We start from the raw sequence: 23,142 nt of genomic DNA, 5'->3' as shown, positions 1-23,142 counted from the left end.
ACTTCTTGTTCTCCCTCTTCTCCTTCAGGTACCCCTATGATGCAATTACTTTGTTAAATTTTTTCCCATAGGCCCCTTAATTATCACATTTTCGGATTTCCTGCCATTCTGATCGGGTGCCCTCTGCTTCCCCGTCCTCTGTATCAGTAATTCGATCCCGTGCTTCATCTACTCTGTTGATTTCCTCTAATACACTCGTCACCTCAGATAATGAATTCTTTGTTTCTGAGCGGTTCCCTTTTGTAATTTCCATTTTTATGTTTTTTTAATCTCGTCGTTAAAGTTCTGAGTTCATCTACTCTGTCCCTAAGTTCTCTGAGCATCTTTATAACCAGCGTTTTGAATTCTGCATTGTGAGATCGCTCGACTCCATTATTCCTGGATCTCTGTTCTGTTCTGTCATACGGGACCTGCTTCTTTGTCTCCCCATCTTGGCTGCCTTTTTCTGTCTGTTTCTATGTACTAGGCAAAGCTCCTAAGTCTCCCGGTCTTATTAGCGTGGCTCTGTGTAGTAGCTGTCTGGTGGCACAGTCCTGAGAGGGGTTCGGCTGCAGGCCAAGTTTAGCCCCAGCCTGCGCCCCTACGGGGGCCACCTGTTAAGATTTAGCAAGCAAACCGCAGATGCTGTGCTTACAGTTGCCTCAAGAGGCCACGCCAGAAACCGAGGCCAGTCGCCACCAGTGTGAGTCTCACGCTCCTCGGCAAAGGGTACAGGACCAGGCAAGGACACTAGATGTGGCTTGGGTGGGGCCGCGAGTTGGGAGAGGCGGAGTTTCAGGGAATTCTCTGGGCGGAGGGACCTGTTATTCAGTTTGGTGACGTCTCAGCTATGGCGGCGCTGCGTCCGCGCACTGGGAGTGGGGAGGGCGCCACAGAGGAATAATGGACACCGCCGGCACTTCTGCCCAGGAGAGCACCTCGCCTCTGGCCCTCATTCCAACAACTCAGTGTCCCCCCTAGAAGTCCCTGGTGCCCCCCGAGCAGCCGACCCGGTGCTGGTGCTCAGAGCAGCAGGTCAGTCACTGCGGAAGTGCGCTCATGGATGCGGCCCCTTTAAGAGGCGTCTGCCACTGCCACAGCCTCTGTCCCACTTGCTGCTGGGGACCCGGCAGCCCCGTGTCCTCTCGTCCTTGGTCCCTCCTCCCCGCTCCCGTTGCGGGGTGATTTAATGATTTCTCTCCCTAGTTGTAGGGCTTCTGTTCATCTAGACCCTAGGCGACTCTGCTTGCTGTTTTCTGTTTCTGTCACGAGACGCACAAAGCCTCTATCATCTACGCCATTTGCCCGGACTCCTGATTTCTGCTCTTAATTTATTTGTCTTTTCCCTCTGCTCGTGTTGGGTTTAATCTGCTCTTCCTTTACTAGTTTCTTAATGTGGGCACTTAGATCACTGACACGAGACTTCGTTTTCCCTTTCTAATACAAACAGTTAATGCTGTACCTCTCCCCTCTACCGCTTTGCTACATTCTACAAATTTCAACGTGTTCTGTTTCCATTATCAATCAGCTGAAAATATTTTCTCATCTCTCGTCATTTCCTCTTTGACACTTGGGGTTATTTGTGTGTTGTTTCATTTCCAAATATTTGAGGAGATTCCAGAAACCTTTTTTTAGATTGATTTCTAGTTTAAATCCATTATGCACTGAATACATACTTTGTATGATTTACTATTATAATTTGTTAAGGTTTGTTTTATGGCTGAGAATCTAGTGTCCTTTGGTAAAAATTCCACACGCACCAGAAAAGAATGTACACTGGCTGCTGGGGGAAGGTTCCTAAAGGGTCAGTGAGGTCAAATGGACTGCCAGTGGTGGTCAAGTTTTCCGTATACTTACTGATTTTCTGTCTATTAGGAGAGTTTTAGATTTACGGGAAAATTACGAAAATGGTACAGAGAGTTCCCATAAAACCCATGCTGAGCGTGCCCTATTAATATATCAGTATATGTGTCACGATTAATGAACCAACACTGACACGAAAAATCTATAAATCCATGCTTTATTCAAATTTTCTTAATTTTTACCTAAAGTCCTTTCTCTGCTCTGGAATCCCCTCCAGATACCACACGGCATTTGGCTGTCATGTCTCCCGAGCTTCCTTCTGACTGTGACAGTTTCTTGGACTTTACTGTCAGGTATTTTGCAGAACATCCTTTGGTTGGGACTTGTCTTGTACTTTCTTCACGGTCATGGGTCTTTGAAAGGAAGACCACACAGGAAAAAAATGCCATTTTTATTCCATCGTATCAAGGGTACAGACCATCAACACGACCCATCGCTGGCTGCCGGCGTTGGTTATCTGGCTGAGGGACCGTCAGGTTGCTCCGCGAGGTCATGGTCACTCCCTCCCCTGCACTGTCCTCTTCGGAAGGGAGTCGCGGTGCGCGGCCTGCACTTAGAGTGGGGGGCGTGCTCCTCCCCTGAGGAGTGAGGGTCTACAGGGACTACCCGGAGCCCCCCGCACAGGTGGTCTGTCTCTTCTCCCTTTACTCACTCAATCGTTTACTTACATGACTATGGGCTTAGATATTTTTTGTGTTGAGTTATAATACAATAACTGCTCTATTTTATTGTGGGAATTATTCCAGCTCTGGCCACTGGGAGTTCTTTTAGTTGGCTCCTGTGCCCCTCTGACAGAACCTCTTTCAATGGGTGGGTTTTTTATTTTATTTTGTTTTTGAGTACTTCCTACTTTCTGCACTTCACGATGCTCCAGACAGGGGCTCTGGTTCCCTTGACCAGAGAACAGTGTCAGAACCCGGATCTGGGTGCTCACGCTCGTTCCTAATGGCATGTCATGTCGTTACTCCTCGGCCCTTGCAGCTCACTGTCTTCTTGGTTTAGCTCTTCACACTTCACGAGTAATTTCTAACATCCCTCACTGGGTCCTTCCTCGACAATGTCTGCGCGTGAAAGTGCCCCAGCTCCTCTAAGTCAGAAACTAATACGCACTAACTTCCACCTTCTCCTTATTTCCTGAGTTTTATTAAAGTGATCTGCAATTTATTCCATTTTTTTCAATCCTTTATTTGAATTATTCATCTTAACATTTAACTTCCACAGTCACTTTAATTTTTACATCCCTATCCATTTCATTTATCATCGTTCTTACCAACATATTTCCCTAAATTCTTCTCTAAGTTATTTTTCTGTTTTGCTTTGGGAAAGTCCATCTTCAAGTAATTTACCCCAGGAACAGACCATGAGTGCAACGCTGACGTCTCATGGGCTCAGAACGCCTCGTTCACCCTCACACACCAACGACAGTACTTCGGGGTCCCCATCCTGCCCTGTTTTTCAGTATTTATTTAGCTTTCCAAATGCAACGCCCGGCAACCTGATTTGCTTTGTAGTTAACCCATTTTTTTTTTTTTCCTTATCCCTATATTTTTAAGACTTACTCTTTATCTTTGGGATTCAGAAATCTCATCAGGATAAGGTTAAAATCTATGAGTCCTTTTTTTTTTTTTTTTAAAATATTTAATCTTTCTTAGTTTTACCAAACCTTTCTGGTCTGAAGATAAATTCCTTCAGGTCAGAAATTTCCTTCTATTACTTCTTTTACTGTATCTTCTGTTTGCTCTAAGTTGTGCAATTATTTTGTTTCTCTCTTCTTTATGCAAAAATGTGTCATTTTTCTCAGAGTTATTCCTCTCTCAAGTCACAGTGCCACTTCACGTGCTTTTGAACCGTTTTAAGAGATGGCGCAATTGCCCGCAGCACGAGGGACTCGTTAACGGTCCCACACCACTTGATGAATACCTTAAGTTTTGGTTACATTATTTAAAATATGACTCACCAGGAAAGACACAGCCAAAATTACAGATACAATCCCAAAATTACAACATACTTGAGGCAGTGCTGCCACAATGCCCTCCATTATCATTGGCCAAAGAGTAAACACGCCAGGAATAGAGATCAGGAATTTGGGAAGCAGGAGTTGGTAAGACTGTTATTTTGCTAGAAACCAACATCTAGAAACCTTAGGTGGCCAAAGTGTCCCACACCAACAGGAGACCTTCTCTGTCCTCTCCGTGTCCTCTGGTGGACGAGATGGATCCAATAGTGAGTAAGAAAATACAAATTCTAATCTCTAAACCACACATTGCTGACACAGATACATACCTCTTCAAATCCTCATGCTCCAGGGAACAATGAGAAAACCCTGACAATTAATAAGTAGATCAGCACTGGACATGAACTATGAAGAATAACATGACAAACATGAAATGGCCAGTCCAGAGGCACGCACATATTTCTGACTCTGAAACACTTACCACGAATTTCCCCTAAGACCTCCAGCCACCCACCTGCCCATTTTAAAGTGGCCTCACGAACTGCAGTGTCCAAAAAACACAACCTGAAGCCTCAGGCCGGCAGGTACACGAAAGAATCAGAAGATGAACAGAGTCCCTGAATTGCCACCAACCAGGAACACCTATTTTCAATTTCCATGAGCAAGAGATAAGCTTCTTGGTGTGTTTGAGCCATTAGACATGTGTGTGATGTATTACAGTACTTACTACAGTAGCATTTTTGTAATTGCTATTTATTACAAAAACTCAAATGACCAGAATCCAAATATTGCCATAAATAGTGTTCACCAAACTGTACTTTTCAACTGCATCCCTAGGTATTACATCCGTGTAAAAATAACATATGGTCTACATAGCAGAAAAAGATTCAGAACCTGATATCCAAGGGCATGATATTGTAGCTTGTAACAGCAGCTCGACTCTCAGCTTTTAAAAAGTCTAAAAGCAAAACAGAACGACTCATTCTGAAAGGTAAAAGCAGAGCTTACGTTGGCCGCCGTGTCTCAAGTAGAGTCAGCAGTATCTGGATGGCACTGACGATGGCTGATTCATTTTTCTCCTTGTGGAAAATGTTTGATAGAAGCTGCTCTATGATTTCTTGCCTGGGGAAACAAATCAAAAGTCAAGTGCTAATGGTAACATCGCTTAACAGTTAACGACTTCAGAGAAAAAGGTCCCGGCACCAGTAAGACGCATATTATACAAACATTTGGTATCACCTGGGCACGTTTGTTTCAACTTGAAAGTATTTTGTTTTTATACATTTATTAAAGTAGACAAGTGATCCTGCTTATTATAACTATACTCTCCCACACATATATTCCAAGCCCCTCTCCTCAGCAGACTCATTTGGGCCCTGCTGGCCTCTGCCTATCTTGTGGAGAGCCCCAAATATTTCTAGACTGTGTCACCGCCCACTGTGACCAGGTGGTTGTGGTGGCAGTGGCTGGGAGGCTAGGGTAGGGTAATAAGCCTCAGAACCCTTCACCCTCTCAAGAAAAGGAGGACTTTTCAAAAAGGCTAATTAGAACCCATAAATGTTTTCCCACAAAGGCATTAATGTATAATTAAAGACCTAAAACAGGTAAAAGAGAACATCAATTGTTGCATTTTACTCTATAATTAAAATGATAAACTGAAATAACATGAGAGCAATGATATGAATCTGAACTGCTGCCCAAAAGGATTCTGTGCAGGCCCTTCCCATTACACCTCTCAAGTACATACGCAAGGTCACGGTTAACCGAAAGCACTGGGATAATCTGTTAGATAAATTTATATGGACCCTCTCAAGGAAAACCTTCGTTCCTTAGGATCTCGGCAATTTTCAGAATCCATGTGGATTAAGAAATGGAATCTCTCTTACAATGTGACACACAGCTGGGCTGTCCTTGCTGCTCACCTGGCAGAGACGCCAGTCAGCCCAGGGTACAGTTGGGCTCACTGTGTCCTAACACCTGTTCCCTGCCAAGCTAGGGCAGCAACTAGGAAAGAATCTCTCTCTTTGGAGAAAGCACCCGAACCTGGTGTCTAAACTAACTTCAGAGGAACCTCCTGCCGGAAGGAGCTTTCAAGTCCTTCCAGACTGGCACTGAGACTGCTCTGAGCTCTCTCTCTGAGACGGCACTGTGACAGTCACTCCACACACAGTCTCCAGAGTGAACACTATGTCTGGGGCCGGACTCTGGAAGACAGAGCGAGCGCCTCTGTGCAGCGGACACGCGTCGTCTTCACACGGCGGCCTCGCCCAGGAGAGGGCCAACGCGGCGCCCAGCTGTGGACGTCCACCGTGTCACTCAGGCACAGTGTTCACACCAGATGGCGCGGTCACGCTGTCAGTACTGGTGCCTGAAGGGAGTGGCCAAAAAAGGCACCCTCACTTCTTCATGGCTGCACCAAATTCAAAGTCTACTATATCACGAAAGTATTCTACTAATGAACAAAATCTGTATTAATAACCAGCAAAAGAGTAGCTAAGCCACATTGAGTCTTTAAAACAATAAGGCATTTGTTTACATGCGAGAGAAAACAGTGGTTTTCACATTTAAAAAAATAGGAGTTCATGGATGAGCATCAGTAAAACTCCTGATGAGCTGTGTGATGCGTGTAGCCATCCAGGGTCTTTACCCACGCCTCTGAGACAAGGGCTCGCTTCTGTTCTGTTTTTGTTTTTGACACGGGAAGTCAGGGGAAAGACTTCTATATAACTCAATGGCTCAACTGGGATCAAATCCGAATTCATTCGAAGTCCGTTAATATTAAGAGTTAAGGACTGCACAGTCCAAGTCTAACATGCCTGTTTTTAAAGAAATTTTTGACCTTGAAAATTTCCCACAGAGCTGCTACTGAACACATCCAGGTTAAGCCCAGACCGCTTCCCAGGCTAACATCGCTGTCTAACGCTTCAGTCCACGTTCCCAGGGATGGGTGGGTACTCCCACCCATCTGCACCACCCACTTTAACTTCAGCTCATTTCAAGGTTTTCCTTAAGTGCTACCCTACACTTCTATTTATGCATGTGGTGTCTACACACACGTGCACACACACAAAACCTGTGCCCTGTTTGGCATAGCATAAAGAGTTAGGTAACCGGTGTGTACACTACGTATTGCCAGTAGATCGGCCTAATACATAACACTGTAGTTTTAGATAACTTATCAAACGCATAGAACGCTCCTATGATCCATAAGTTCACTGAGCTCACAGAAAGCTCACAGGCTTCCACCATAGAGTACTTCCTCTGCTAACAGACACTAAAAGAACCCCACAGAGTGGGAGCACTTCTGATGTTTGAGGGGGTAGTTCTCATTCTTAGGAAGTGTGGAAACACCATCACAAAGTCTCCTCGCCACTGAGTGCAGCGAGGGTTCACCTCAGTGACGGCATGGAGCAGCGGACGCACGTCCCTGTATCTGAAGAAACCAACTCCATCTAACAGTTAATGATGTCGATCTGAGCACGTACTGATCCGCATCAAATTACAGTCGCCTGACCCAGGACTAGAGACAGGCTGAAATGCATCAGCGGGGCCACGCGGGCGCCAACGGCTAGAGCCCCCATTTGGTTCACACAGAGGTGTGTGAACAGAGACCGCGGTGGCACTGAAGAGCTCAGTGATCACCACCCATTGGTCAGACCCTTGGGGTGAAACTGTGACATCCGAGACAGGAGCCACGCACCACGGGTGGCTGCTCGGCAGTCAAAAAGTAACCAGTCTGAACCCGCCTGGCGTTAAGAACACATGCTGGATTTCTAGAACTTTATCCACAGGAAAGAATGTGGAGTACAGACATCGCTCAGCTAGGCATCCACGGGGACCGGTCCCAGGACCACCCCGCCCCCACGGCTACCAAACTGAGCCTACCGCGCTCAAACGGCAATCTCACACGGTTCACCCCAACACCACTGCGGTTACTGGGATCTGAGCGTGAAACGCCTTCCACGTTACAAAAGAGTGCGTGTGCCGTAACGCCAGGAGTCACTGACGTGGGGCAAAGGAGCGTTTCGCTCAGGAGCTGATGAGCTCTTCCGTTCCGCTACTTGAGAGAACTGGTCAGCTCCTTCCTACTGGGAAGACACGAGTGCACTTCTCAGGAGATGCCTTGTCTCTAATTTGTTCCTTGCTTCTGTCACACTTGCCAAGTAAATAATACACGTGAATGTTTATTTTAACGAAAGGGTCTCACAGTAGTTAAGCCAAAAGATGCAAAGGGGTCTCAATGTACAAGAGGACTGAAACGGGACTGAAAAAAATCGCTGAAAACAACAGTAGCAGTGAATTGAAGCAAGAATGCCGTGCGTACACAATGCTAACTGCATGCTCACGTTCCAGCTATTCATCCAAAGTGAGAGGATGCCTGCTTTATCTTCATGAAAATAACTCAGCTGTACAGATGCAGTCAAATGTATGCCCGTGCTTGATAATACTTCCTGAAAATGCACGAATCTAGAAAAACGAGTAAACGCGGGTGGGCCATTCAAAAATTTCAAAACAGCACACCATCCCCAAGCTGTCCTCCACCTAACCAGGAGATGGCGGTTCACTAGGAGGAATTACCTAGAAACTAAGGGCAGAAGCAGGACAAAGAAATGGAACACACATGACATGTACCCCTTCAAGTCAAGTCTGCCCAGGTACTCTTAGCTAGGTGCAAAGACACAGCGAGCCCTAAGAAGAGCTTCCGGTAAAAATCATTCATCAAAATAGATCAGACCGGTTTGTACATAACATGTTCTCCACCACAGACATGGAGGCAGGGAGTAAATTGGAGTAAATTACGACATCTACCCCTCTTGTGACGCTGTGCAGAATTCTAGTTAAGCGATTTGGAAAGTCTGAAGTCGACGCAGAAGCGTCAGTTACCTATACTCTTCCCCTGGAGGTCGCTGGGCAGCATGAATGCCTGGGGTCAGATGAGCTCTCCTCCTCCTCACCCACTCCAGGGCAGTGTCTCCCAGAGGTGCGGCCCCGCATGAGGAACACTTACCAACCGCTCCGCATGGGAACTCTGAAAGGCATCACCATGAAAAAAGAACGAGAAGAGCATTTCGAACGTACTTTTCTAGAGTGGCGAGCAGAGGGTCTGGTTCTGTGCTGTTCTGAATTTGTAACATCTGGTCTCTGCTCAGGCGAACAATTTCACAAAGTGACTGGGACGCATTGGAATGCCGCTAAAGGGGAAAAAAGTACAATTTTCACTATAAAATGCATGAGAAGTCAAATTTATAACAAAAAGGGAGAAAATGCTTAAGAAATAACACAAATTAATATTGGCCATAAACTGCAGTGAGGAAAAAGTCAAGCTCAAAAGAAATAACATGTAAAAAGCATGAGTATTTCATTCTGTCAGGCTAACGAGCTCTACTTATCAGTACTGCACAGTACAAAGTACACATCACTATTTGTGGGGAAATGTGATAAAAGCTTTGGCAAGGAAAAGTTTCTGTAACTGAACACTTGAAAAAAATATATTCTCCAAATATAAACTATTATCATCTTTCTGGAATACATCGACGGGTAAGAAAAAGTACATCTTTTCCGAGTGTACAGAGCGTTTACCTTAGAAAAAAGCTCTAACATCTCAGCGCACACACGCCATATTCTGTGGCACGTGGCACTGAGTGTGACCTGCAGCACAGGCAGAGCAATGATGCCCCAGCACAGGTGACGATGCAGACCGGTGTCAGAGCCCACTGACTGGAGTCAGGACCCCAACACCCCGTAGTCAACAGAAACCGGTCGGACGTCGGCGGCCTGTGATGAGCACTTTGTACAGAATGCAACTATCAACAGGACCGTCTAATGGGCAAAATTAAGTTTCTTGCAAGTCAAGTAAGGAATGGGCTGATGCCCCAAATGCTTTGTCCTTCACCAAAGAACTTGCTAGAGAGCTGGGCTTCTCCTGTGAGTTTTCCTGGCCCCTGCAGACAGGTGTAACACCCACTGGGTGACCGAGCTCTTCCGCACCAGAACATGATGGAGCAGCAAGCAAGCCTCAACCACAGACACGTGCTCCCTGGGAACGGGCGGGCCATGCTCTGTCATCACCTGACATGTGGACACGCCGGCATGTGTCCTCCATGTCCACAGCAACAACGCTGCGCTGTCCCGTGAGGAATGACGGGGAAGCAGCAGCCCCTTTGACAGCACTTTCTTTCTTCCTCTCTCTCTCCCTCTTCCCTCCTCCCTTCCCACCCTCCCCACAGAGGAAGGGGAGGGGCTACACCTACCTTAATAGAAAATTCAGCTTTATGAGAGAGAATATTCTCCGTCCTCCTTTGCACTGTTCCCCCATGATGCTCACTCTCCCATCTAACCTGCACCCTAGAATGTAAGGGAGGCCCCCCCACCCCTTGCCTCATGACAGACTCTGCACCTTCTGTAAACCAACTTCTCCACAGATATTAGGTTGAACAGCATGGAACTGTCATGTCTGCAGGTAGAAATGGTTGAATACTGGCAATTCCTCATGGCTCAGCCCCCTACTGAAGGTGGCAACAAGAGCAGCAGCAGCGAAGCCGAACGACAGCCTCCTCTAGAGCCACACCAGCTGACCCCGGCGACCCCGTACTGACAGACGGACCCTCAGCACAGGGCCCAATGTGCAAACTCCAAAGCAGTGTCAACCTTTAGCACCTAGGGCAAAGCCAAACCTTCCAGAGCACAAAAGCCTGGGCCAGGAAAGACGGCCACCAAGAGCCTGTCACTCTAGGGGTCCAATAGGGTCAAAAGTGACCAAGATCCCACCGTGCTGCTTAGAAAACTTTGGCCAAGATGCAAAGAACAAATGCAGGCGTGGCCACACCACTTGGCTAAAGATGGGTATAAAGGAAAAGCGCTGTAGCCGGGGTTGTGTATAACGAAGACGAGCAGATCTGCACGACGTCCCAGCTCCGCAACGGAGACGGTGCCAGGACCGGGGCTCGCTGCCTGCTGCTCGCCACATTTCTGGAAATTTTGGGGGTATCAGCAAACGCAGCCTTTCATGTTCAGAAAACTGTCAATTTTGAGACTGCCAGATTATCACTGTTCCAGCTGCCCTCTACCCTCACATCTCATACACGTATGCTCTGGGCCCAATGAACATGGTTGTTTTAAAAAAAATCAAGTTTACAATAACACAAGAGAACTTACATCTTCTTCTTGCGATGGATGAACTATTTCCACAAGCCTCTGGATAATTTTCTCCTCATTCAACCACTGTAAAACACATTGTAGAAGCAATCATAGCAATGAGCGGCTCTCGTTCAAGCCCCAGTGAAGGTTAACATACTTGGAAATAGCCAGCACATTCTAAGCAGAATGTTGCAGGTTTCTCTGGACTTTGAACACTACAGGAAATTAAAAGTCCCCCAAGGAAAATGCCAGTGAATATATGATTTTAACAGCAGCCAGCAGCAACAACTCCTCCCCGACTTACGATACCCACATACAAAAATTCTACATATCGGCTCCTTAGCTGGGGGTAATTCTGGGACACTGAGCACTAAAAGGGCCTGTACTCTGGTTATTGGGAGGGGTGAGGAGTGGGGGTGGAATTTATACATTTTCTATAAAGGAATATTCACTTTAAAGAGAGCTACGGAAAGACTGACAAAAGCAGTGTTTAGTATCAAGTTTCTGGGTTAAAATGCATGTTGAACTTTTAGATTCCAAAACCAAAACAACCACAGGAAATGTGAAGAATAGGGGGTGGGGACACTACAGAAGCAGAGTTTATCTGCCCTGTCACATGTTGGCAAAGAGCTATTATTATGACAAGGACAATCACTCCTTCATCTACACATGACACACTGCTGTAAATGAAACCGTGAAGTGGGTATTACGGAAACACCAATGAAAACTCGGCTGGTGTAAGATCAGTTCCGTGAGGGACGAGACACCATAATAAGGCACTGGCTACCGAGAAAGGACACATGCGCACACCGTGGTCGGGAGTGCTGGAGGGCAAGAAACCCAATCCCAGTTGCTAAAGGCATGGGGAGAAAGCCTACCACCGGCTCCGGCTCCTGAGACGGGCCGAAGGAGAAGGCGAGGGAGCTGTGGGGCCCGGCCCGGCCCAGCCCAGCCCAGCCCAGCCCGCAGCCCGCCCTGGGGGACCGCCCCGCTGGGGCTGTCAAAGTGCAGAGGGCGGGGCAGGCTTAGGGAAGTCTAACGGGCTCTGGCTGACACACTCAGAGCAGCAATGTCCCTAAAGCAGAGGATGGTGCCGCCTGCAAGTACGGGCCGCACTGGGCAGTCCCCCCACCCCACTGTCTCCACAGCTGGTGACGGGCGTGCACATCCCAGGTCCGCTTCTGGACTCCACCTCGCAGTGGCCCCCACACTGCAGTCAGTCCCTGAGGCGCTTCCAGCTACCCTTCCCCCAACAGTGCCGTGACGAACCACACCCATCGCTGCACCTGAATTCAACGTGGAAGTGACCAAAGCGAGTCTAGAAATCCACGCTGAATAACCCTCTGCCACAGTCCAAATATGCAGGCGCCACCCCCCCGTCCTCAACGGTCCTCAGCCTCTTTCCACACCCGCAAACACCTAAAAGGAGCCGGTGTCCCAACTCAGGGCCCTTCCGCAGGCAGCTCTCGGGACGCCCGCTGGGTCTGCTCTGCTGGTTTCCTCACAAGGACTCTGCCCTGCAGACACAGCCCCGACCCCAGGCCAGGACCATCTCGCGTGCAGCACGCACGCATGCGCGCACACACACACGCACGTGCCCGCCCTGCCACTGCGGCCACTCCTGCCCACCTCAGCGGAGCCGCCCTTTCCCGGGACACCACCTGACAAGCCTCCTGTCTCTCCTGGTCCTTCAGCTCATTAATTAAAATTTGCATTTCCAGAGAAATGAGCAAGTCCTCAGGTTCGAGGCTGAGACTGAATGGATCGGGGAATGGGTCTGGAAGAACGCAGAGGAGAGAGAAAGAGGGAGAAGACAAGGGGGCGGCAAAGATGAGTCTGTGGGGAACCTCGCCTTCAGGTCACTCCCACAGCCCTCTTCCCGCCCGAATTCCAGCAAAGGCAGCGCCTCAAGAGATACACGAACCCTAAAATAACCATCTCCCCAAATTTAAAATATGTGCCCTCTGGAAGTAAACTGCTTCCTCCTTAGCCTGCGCTCCCAGCACCCACGAGAACGTTACCTCCGAAGCCTGATTCCCTGAAATGCCGACGCCTCTCCTTTCTGACTTTCAGGGGTGGCCCTGTAGCGCGACCGTATTCTCGAGAAGCCTCAAAGCACACTCAGACGAGGTTCACAGTCCCAACCGTCTTATTCTGCTCTTGTCACCTCACCAGCTTTGAGACAAATCCTCAGTCCGCTCCACCCCCCCCTCCGCCCCCACTGGAAAACCAACCAGCAAAGAAAAAGACCCCAAAGGACAAAGACACACCCTAGGCCCCTGGGACGTGCTGCCTCAATCTTAATCCCGTGAAACCTGAGTCTCTTCCTATCTCCGAACAACCTTCTCCCCGACCCTCCGCCTTGCCCCTCAGTTTCCCAGCCAACCTTCTACCACCAAGCCCCGGGACACCCCCCAGCACAGCAGCCCACCCGCCTGTCCCCACCACACTCCACAACAGTCACAATTCTACTCACGTTCAGCACGTCCTGCCTGGGCTGCGGAGGCTCGATGCATGTCAGGAGCCTGAGCAACAAATCCATGATAGCTGACGTTCCTATGTGCTTTATAATAAGGTCGACAAAATCACGTTTCTTCTTTAAGAAATCCACAATCTAGAGGAGAAGAAGCCAAAGGTGAAAGACAAGCAACTGGGCACTTCAGAATGCTTCCGATCCTGACTCCGCAGCGGCCCCGCGCTCCCGAATCCCACCCCACTCTGAGGAGAGGAGAGGAAATGCTGAATTCGTAGTATTATGTCAATTTGGAAAGCCTGCTAATTTTTATAATATTCAACAATCCCTTAGGAAAAAATCTCCCAAATTATCACACACTCCCAAATACAAATACACCATAACCGAATATTTCTCTTTTTACTTTCATTATTAATTCTCAGAGGATAATAAATTGCATACCCTGTGAAAAGCCAGACAATATACCATTTCAGTTTATAAACATAAAGCAAATCCATTAGACTTTGCACTAAAACCCAGAATATTCGAAATTCTAATTATATTCCATGGAGCAAGCAAGAGAAAATAATTCGAAACATAAGGATTTCTACATCACTCAAAATGACTAGCTCACCTGTTACACAGAAACATCACATCTGGACTTTACTTCACCTGATCAGATTCACACAAGGAGAGTGAGTGTGGGGGAGGCTGACCGTTACACCGTGGGGCTGTGACCATGGTAACACGATTAGAACCCTGCCCCCTGAGTGCCTTCTGCGTGGGAAGAAAAGGGGGACTGTCTGTCCTGTACGCCCTCGCGGGCCTTCTGATTCCTGTCGTCGGCACAAATGATCTACTCACAGGCCCTGGAAGCAGCAGGCTGGCGAGGCAGCTGCTCTAACAGCCTCACTGAAGCCCGAGTGGGGGCTGCTTAACTCAGTGTAACAGATGAAGAAACTGAGGCTCAGACCAGTGAAGCATCTTGCTAGAAACTAAAAAGTGGCTGCCCTAAAATTTAAACTTAGATTTATATGTCTCAAAAGCCACAATCCTGCCATTATTCGGCATAAAGAAATCTAATGGCCAGACGACGATGAAAACTGTTCCACACAGTGATTAACCATCACGCATTGCTTCTCCAGACAATGAGGTTAAATGTTGTAATATAAACCTTCAAGAAATTATACATAATTAATCCGCTAGCAAATGAGTGACAAAATAGTTGAGAGGAGGAAAAATCACATGTGCCCAAAATATTGCGTAGTTTCAGTGGTAAAAGCACTCGATCTGGAGCCTAAACGCACAAATCGCAGCCAGTGTCATGGACAGAGCACGATGTCCTGTGTAGAGGACGACCACTACCCGGGCGCTAACTCGTCTGACACCGACGGGGCCCCGCAACTGGACCTCCTGCTCCGTATCGGCCGAGCCGGATGGAGTCTACGTTTTGTTCACTACTAGCAACTGCATGTCTCCTTACTAACACATCAAGTGAAGGGAAACCTTTATTTACACTCATCATTCTCGAAAAGATCGTGTGGCCTCTTCCTGCGGCTAATAAAACAAGGGCTGCTGAATCTGCTCGTTCTCATTCAAGGAGTCCTGAACCAAGAGGCACAACGAGCAGCAGAATGACGGGGCCTCACCTTTACACAGATGACATGGAGACCAATGCAAATCCTCAGAAACACTCATGACACTGAAAACTAGGGCCCACAACTTCGGGTTCCCCTCACACACAGTGAAGGGGAAAAGCATGATAAGTGTAAGGCCCGTTCGATAATGGCTACAACCATCTGGCACTGACTAAGTAACTCAGGCTGATGGGATGACTTGCACTTCCCAGTAACAGTGAGAAGTCCTGTTGTTTCTCGTTGGAAGAGAGAAGAGAGAAAGACGACCTGCATTATAGTAACCATAATTTGGGGAATATTATCTAAGAAAAAAAGAACCTCAATTCCAATATATTTAGGAAAGTAATCCTGCTCAATGAAGAACATGAAAGAATGACCTCATCTTTCTAAAATTAAACCTGTATTCACTTCACCTTGGCACAAAACAGACGCACTGGGTTTAAAATAGTTCTAGTCTCTCCGTGTCCAAGGGCAAGGACGGGTCCTGGAGTCTACACTCCCCTGTAAAGGGTGCCAGGCCGCTGAGTCTCGCCACCCACGCCTGTCAGCACACCCTTGCTCGCTGCACTCTGGCAGGGCTGTTAGTTTGGACTTGGGCACCTGAGGCTCCCTCTCCATGCTCCCTGGCTGCCGGTCTCCATAGAGACCAGACCTCCTGGCAAGCAGCCCCTTTCACACCGAAGTCCACTAGAACAGTGGTCATCTGGGAGACCTGCTAACGCCTCAGCCTGCTGAGCCCTAGCCCCGGGGCACTTCCCACGAATCCTCAGTGGGGTAACCGCGCTGCTGCTGTCCAGGGCTGCACTGAGAACCACACACGCAACAGCTGCTTGGAAAATCACTTCCAAGTACAGCCGAACTGTTTAAGAACCAAGCAAAGCGGGGAGGGGGAAGAAAGAGGAGGAAGAGAGGGAAGAGGCAGGGGACGTCGGGGCCCCTGACAGGCAGGCTCGGGATTCTCCCAATCACTCCTAGAGCAGAGCTACATCTATACCCAGATGTCTCAAGCTCCACATTTAAGTTGTCTTCCAGCCCCTATTCATCCCTCTTTATTTTTTTTTTTTTGGACTCAGGAAAATTTATTTATTTATTTTATTTTCAATTAGAGTTGACATTCGATACTATTTTATATCAGTTTCAGATGTACAGCATAGCAGTTAGATATTGATATAATTTGCGAAGTGATCCCCGCTATTAGTCTAATACCCACCTGGCAGCACCATACAGTTATTACAATATTAATGACAGTATCCCGTATGCTGTGCTTTACATCCCCATGGCTGTTTTGTAATTACTTCTTAATCCCTTTACCTTTTCTATCCATCTGGCAACCATCAGTTTGTCTCTGTGTCTATAGCTGGTTGTTTTGTTTCCTTGTTTATTTTGTTCTTTAGATCCCATATATAATAAAATTTAAGTTTTTGAGTGGAATCGCAATAGAAACAATCATCATCTGTATAAACCAACCATCAATTACACTTACAGGGAAGCTTTTTGATTTAAGCTTCATCTGTAATCACCATTAAAGGAAAAGAAAAACATAAACTATTGCTTTACACACTCACTCAGACTCCACTCACACACCCAGCTGCTCGGTGTGCGCCGTAACGCCACCACTGACACCAGCGTTCTCACGCTTCTAACCACTTGTCATGAGAAACCACAGAATGCGAAAGCACTGAGACGTGAGGCACTCAGACAGGAATATGGCACATTAGAACATATTCCTTAATGTCTAACTCAGTGTTAAGCCAGAGAGCATCTGAAATATATAAGGTTTAAAACATATTCTTTTAGAGAAGCTGGACTTCAGGCGCGCTCAGAACACTGAAGTCACGAGATGGCTGGGGATCATCTCGGGGGATGATCAGCCCTAATACTTACCTGTGGAAAACAATATTTACCTGTTCTGGTTTTCTGCTGATAAGAATACTTAGCACCTTGCTGAAGAAACTGGCAAGTAGTGGGTTCAAGGGGGGATCGTTTAGGAGGAAGCTATACAATTTCAGGAGCAAGGATTCATCTTCCCCCAGTCTATCATTCATCTGGGAGACATCGGAAGTGAGCAACTCACAAGAAATATTTGGGTACCTAGAAGAATAGGATATTTATATCATCATCTACATTAACAGTTTAATTACATAAAGTAAAACACAAATCAGAAAGCTTTCCTCAAATTTTGTGAGAAAAATAACAAAATTATCTTCTGGAAATTAGAAAATCATTTCAATCCATTCTGTCCAATCTCTAGATTAAAGTGAATTTTCTACTGCGTCTAAAAAATTGTTGCTAAACCATGCTCTAACAGGAATGTATTTTCCCCAACAAAACTGGAGCACACCGAGGACGCAGGAGCCCAGGGAGGCCCCGCAGCAGGGCGCGGGGCCTTCTCAGATGGGTGAGGTGTGGCAGGTAAAGGCCTCGGGCCGCAGCCATCAGCGGCCTACTCTGGCTCTGAAAGCGGCACAGCTGGTAGGACAACCATGGGGACGCTGGTTTCCAGGAAACTCGCTGCACACAGCACCTTGTAACTGCTCAAGACACGTTTAGGTTCCCAGACCGGCCACCTCTATTTTCACATGGGCTGCAAATGGTACTAGAAATTGCATAAGGGGGGCCTTGTCAAATGTTCAGTCTGCATCACATCTTAAGAGAGTAAAGATTCTAATACACTGAAGTGGAGAACGGGATGTCAGCCTGAGCGACTCGGTGGGAGGCGGTATGCAAAGGAATGAGCTCTCCACACCACCTTCCCTCCACCAGGCCTCGCCGCCATGGACACAGACCTCCTCCATACACCCCACAGTACTGGAATACCTGCACCCCTAAAGCTTGCTTACCCCTGAGCACCAGAGCTCACCCTCTGAAAAACACGAGTAGATCCACTTTCTCCACTCACTTCTCTGACCACAAACGACTTCTCGTCTGTTTTCAGCAGCAACAACGGAGCCTCCTCCGAGGCCCACGCAGACCACACTCCCCTCAAGCCACAGTTCAGTTCTCCGCTCTTTATTCCTCCCTGGAGAGCAGCCAGAATCCGGAACCATCTAGTCATTGGGAATGGCAAGCTCCAATGCTGACCAGGACAGGGAGGGGCGGAACAGCCAGAAGCGGCTGTAGGACGAGAGAGGTGAGGACGGTGGGCAGGAGCTTCCCACACCAGCACGCGGCTGCCCGTTTTGAGGCCCCGGACTGGTGAGGCCACTGGCCGCAGACAGAAAGCTACAGCACTGATAGGGTCTGGCATGAGGGCAACAGACTGAGCAGGAGGAGACTGTCCCCAAATGAACCTTTGTACAGAGGGAAAAACTGAAAAGCAACAGAACTGGCAGGTGTGTGGGCACAAGGGCCACGTCACCAAAGGGCTGTCATCTGAAGGCGCGCGGCTCAGCAACTTAGCCTTCCTCACGTTATGAAACGGGTGGGCGTGAAGATGCCACAACATAAAGTCACCATCATGCCGGGGGCAGGATTAGCCAGTGGTTACAGGTGTGGCTTCTGGAGCCACACCATCGAGTTTCAGAACCTGTCTACCACTTCCAAGCTGTATGACCCTGGGCAAGTTAACCTCTCTGGGCCTCAGTTTCCAGGTCTGTAACATTAAGACAAGAGCCCTTACCTCATGAGGGAGAACAATACAACACAAAACACTGAGAAGAAGGCCTGGAATAAACAAACAGCTGGCTGTCTTTACTTCTCTTTATTTTCGACTTCACAGAGGTGCTGGCATGCAGCCATGGGGCTGGGCAGGCGGCACGCTGTCTCGACTACCCCAATCTGAAAGTTGCTGGCAAATAAAGAGTCGGTAAAAGGCAGGAGACCTCAACCCCCGGGGGCAAGCCAAGTGTGTAGAAGACCTTGTCCAAATTTTGACACAGGAGGTCCAGGAGGGCACGGGCACCTTTTAAATTTTTTCACCTATTTTGTCACAGGTGACTCAGAAGTATGATGTAAAGAAGCATGAATATGGATCGTAGGCACCACACAAAAGGCTCAGAGTTCTGGTTCTGGACAGGCTGGAGCTACATTGTCCCTCCCTCCCTTACATTAAACAAGCTTCTGAACACCCAGAGCCCCTCCGCTCCCCCTCGGCCAGGCCCCTCCTACGCCGCCACGCGCTGTGCCCTCACTTCCCCCCTTATGAGAATACAGAAGCGACCGGAGCGGAGCCCTGCACGTGGGCCCCTTCCTCCCCTCACAGCCCTGCTCCAACGCCACCCTCCACTCGTCCTCTTGGTCCCATTCCCTCCTGCCCACGCAAGCACAGGGCATCACTCGATCTCCTGCTCACCGACACCACCGTCTCTTCCCTCTATGCAGCGTCGTCTCACCAGCAAGTCAACACAAACCGGTTTCTTCCACCGAGGAACGAAACGCCACTCCTCTCCCGTCTCCACATCGGCCTGCGGTTCCCACTTTGTCCCTCTGCTCCCTTTCTAGGAAACTACTCGAAAGAAGTTTCTTTGCCTTGTCTCCAATTCTCTCTCAAAGGTGCTCCAGAGCCCATGTGCTCCACGGTGCACACACTGATGGTTACCGGGCCGCCAGCGGCAGCCCTGACCACTGCCCCGTCCCTCCCTCTGGCCCGTCTCCCCTCGGCCTCCAGCACGGCGGCTGCTCTGCGGCCCCTCCGCGGGAATCCTGACTAGCCAACCGCGTGTCCGCTTTTGGGCTTATACTTCTACTTAAAGACCTATTTTTAAAGTTGTTATTAAAATTAAAAAGGTTACTGTAAAATGACCATTCTGTAACACGTATGTGATCACTAAATAAGTTGGAATAGCGATGTGTAATGCACACGTGTAATTAATATAGTTACGAAGTTCACAAAACACGGCAATCTCTACATCATCCTACAAAACTACAAAACGCTGCTCTAAATTTCCTTAAATGACTAGTTGGCCTTAACCCTGAAAAGCGTTCAGACCCCATCTGAAAAAGCGCTCTCATCCAATACCAACCCGACTGTCCGACTCCTCCAGCAGTTTACACAGGCCGGCCCAGCAGAGAACTGCTCTGCCCAGCTCGAGTCATGCTCCCTTGAAATGGTGCCATCCAGAAGGCTGTGTCCAGGGAGGCACACCTGTTTCTCGCAACCTCAGAGGTAGCACCAAAAGAAAAAAAGATAAAAGACCAAAAAAAAAAAAAGAAAAGAAAGAAAAAGAAAAGAAAACCCCACAATGGCATGGCAATGCAACAAAGGCCATGCCCACTTCTGGGTAGAACAGCGCTTTCCACAAGGTGTGCCCCGTCCCCCACCCGAGAGGTGCCAGCTTCATTCAGCACCTGGGAAACAGGCAGGCCCCAGAGGGCGAGTCTCCTGCTCAGCTTCCCAGAGCCTAAGAGGGAAGGACCACTCCCCTCCCAGGGGGCCTGATGCAAAGCCCACACCTCACCACCTCCTACAGGGTAAGCCCATGACACGCAGCACCCACGCATGCTGGTTCACTGCGATGGGAACTCCACAGTGTCTATCTTTTGCGGGATGGGAGCATGTTAGTGTTTCTGCTGCCAATTTCCTTCCCTCTTCTTTTCTAAGGCACTGATCTCTGAGCGGAGGCTGTCGCCGAATGCTAGCTGTCAATCTTCACGGCTGGCAGAGAATATGACTCCCTTGAAAATCCAACCACCGGTAACTTGAAAGCATTAATAAGTATTATTTCCCTGACAGCAAAATTCTCACATGAAGAAATAAAAAGATACCTAAAAAAATGGACAGACTGGGGGAGAGAATACAAAAAGAATCTACTAAAAAACATAATTCTTCGTATTCCATTATCTAATGCAAAATCAGTTACTTTTTGTTCCATTTTTCGGGGGTGGGAGCAAATAGTTCAATGGAGTTAAAGATGGAAAAATAACTGAAACCCCAATACTTTAAATACGTATGGAATACTGCTAGTTTCCAAGGGTCTGTACATGATGTTATAGGAGACAGTGATAAAGGAGTCAGTCTCACTGTGCTAGCTCTCGGGCTGCTTGTAAGCAGATGGGAGTTGGTGATGAGGACATAAACGCACTGCAGTCACCCACAGGGTCACCCACTGAAATTCAGCGACACTAACATTCACCAAGACCCACACACTTCTTTTCAGTTAACAGAAGGTCAGAGTTTATTTTATCAGCGACACGCTTTATAACCCAAGCTCTCGCTTCGATTTGCTGTGATCTCAGGTAACCACATAATACTATCTTCCGATCTGCAAAGAGAAAGCACTTGGCCCGTGTCTTACTATTTTAAGAAACTTCATCGCTATTTATAAAGCACTCTGCCCTTCCACAAGACCTTCTGAGTGAAATACGGAACACTCGCTTTAAATCTCGTCATTTCACCGGGCCGGGCTCTCCACGGGAGCAGGCACTCCACCGAGACGGGCGTCCCCACCATCCAAACGCCCTGTACAAGGTCTAGGGTGGCGTGGGGGCTGCGGGGCCACGAGACCGGACACCCTGCCCCACCTGGCTTCAGTCCCACCCTGAAGAGAAGATTGAATTTTCTTACTTGTATCTGATCTTTTCATCCATGTCTTGAGGTGGTTCTTCTATAATGAATGAGACTAAATCTTCGAGACATTCTGCTTTTAACAGAAACTCTATAAGTTTGCGGTTCTGAGCTTTACATTCCTGTAAAACATCTTCCTCATCCATTAACTCCTTCAGTGTTACATCTTCTTTTTCTAGAAGTGTGTCTATGTGGGATGATGAGTGAAGATCAAATTTCCAAAACATGCTGGTCTAAACAAAACGCAGAGAGTATTTCAAATAAAATTTCAAATTCACATATTAATTTTTCAAATTTCAGTTTAGTTTTAGTCTAAAATGCCATAAGTAAAATGAGTTTCCCGTTGAACCTATAAAACACTTTCTAAATAAGTAAAATTAAGCAGGATTTTTCTTCTCAGAAAATATTTTTATTGATAACAGAAAATTGACTTGAAAATGCTGAAAGATGCTAAAACTTGGAATTTTAACCTGCAAAGTGATCCCATCCATACTTGGTTAAGAAGGGAAAGGAAGAAAGTAAACCATCTCTTCAGGGTGAAGGACGCATTCTTACACAGAACTAGTATCTTTGGGACCTCAGTACCTAGTACTCTTCAGAATCCTGCAGGACCAAACCAATCACCACCAACGACCAGCACTTTCACAGCCGAAAGTCTGAAAATCAGAAAATGGTCAAAAGCCTGTGCCGTTCCTAACAAAGAAACCAAAAAACTGGAACCTAATTCTTAAGAAATTCCTCAGTTACTAGGAAAAACACATGAGAAACAAAACCACCAGCCTAGAAAGCTGCACGTGTGCTGCCCCTGCCCCTTTGTCCTACCCCCTCCTCAACATGAAACCAGGGAGTTTGTTTTCTTCGAGTTACAGAGTTAAAGGAGGATGTGCCACAAATGGAAATATGAAACACAGGGTCTACATAATCTAAGGATGCCATGACGGGACAATCTCAAAGGCTACTTTTGACCAAAAGATCACAAAATGGTGAGAGTTCCGGTTAGGGAGGGACAGCATTCAAAAGATGGTCCTATCTGGCAAAGGTGCTCGCTCACTGCCTAATTCCTGAAGCAGGGTTTGGGAAGATACATACTTACATCCATGTAACTCCTAAATTGTAACCTGTAGATCAGCTGCAGCTTCACCATCCACCTAATGACGTGGCCCCTATCATCATCATCACCCCAAAGCATGTCACACATGCTCATTTAAAAGCCTGTGCTGTCAGAGCCTTGTTAAAAGAAACGCAGCCGCAAAGGTCGTAACCCACACAGAGCACACATGCGTTCTCACGTGTTTTGCTAAATCCACCCATATTAGGCGATCGGGGAGCAGCAGACCCTAACTTGATACTTCTGTGAATACATGTGTTCAGAAAAGTACTGTTTAAAATAGAGATCATGGAGGGCAATATTTCTTTCTGCTGCAAGCCAAACTGATCGGAATAAGAAAGAACCGTGTGTGCACCACGGCAGGCTACTCGACGGTGTGTAAATACACACCCACTTCACGTGAATTCACTCGTAAGTTTACGATCTCAGTCTTTCAAATAAAAGCAGAGTTTTAAGGAAGTTAAAGAAAAAATAAAGGACTCAAAAATAAAGAGAACAAGTTTCAGGTAA

At 47.5% G+C, this 23,142-nt stretch overlaps 1 protein-coding gene across 1 annotated transcript in view; it reads right to left on the bottom strand.

The window, feature by feature from the left end:
- PPP6R3 (protein phosphatase 6 regulatory subunit 3) overlaps window positions 1-23,142 on the bottom strand; it is an 87,098-nt gene that overhangs the window by 47,971 nt on the left and 15,985 nt on the right. The window contains exons 2-7 of the mRNA XM_023524104.1: window positions 21,525-21,757; window positions 16,927-17,113; window positions 13,410-13,547; window positions 10,952-11,017; window positions 8,876-8,988; window positions 4,805-4,918 (exon numbers count right to left, since the gene is read on the bottom strand). Coding sequence (XP_023379872.1) covers window positions 4,805-4,918; window positions 8,876-8,988; window positions 10,952-11,017; window positions 13,410-13,547; window positions 16,927-17,113; window positions 21,525-21,751 — 845 coding nt within the window. The 5' untranslated portion in view covers window positions 21,752-21,757. The remainder of the gene's footprint in view (window positions 1-4,804; window positions 4,919-8,875; window positions 8,989-10,951; window positions 11,018-13,409; window positions 13,548-16,926; window positions 17,114-21,524; window positions 21,758-23,142) is intronic.

This window comes from Pteropus vampyrus, unplaced genomic scaffold (genome assembly GCF_000151845.1).
Source record: "Pteropus vampyrus isolate Shadow unplaced genomic scaffold, Pvam_2.0 Scaffold446, whole genome shotgun sequence".
Classification (NCBI taxonomy): Eukaryota; Metazoa; Chordata; class Mammalia; order Chiroptera; family Pteropodidae; genus Pteropus; species Pteropus vampyrus.
Note: the sequence above shows the minus strand (reverse complement) of the source record. Positions and strands in the feature narration are given on the sequence as shown.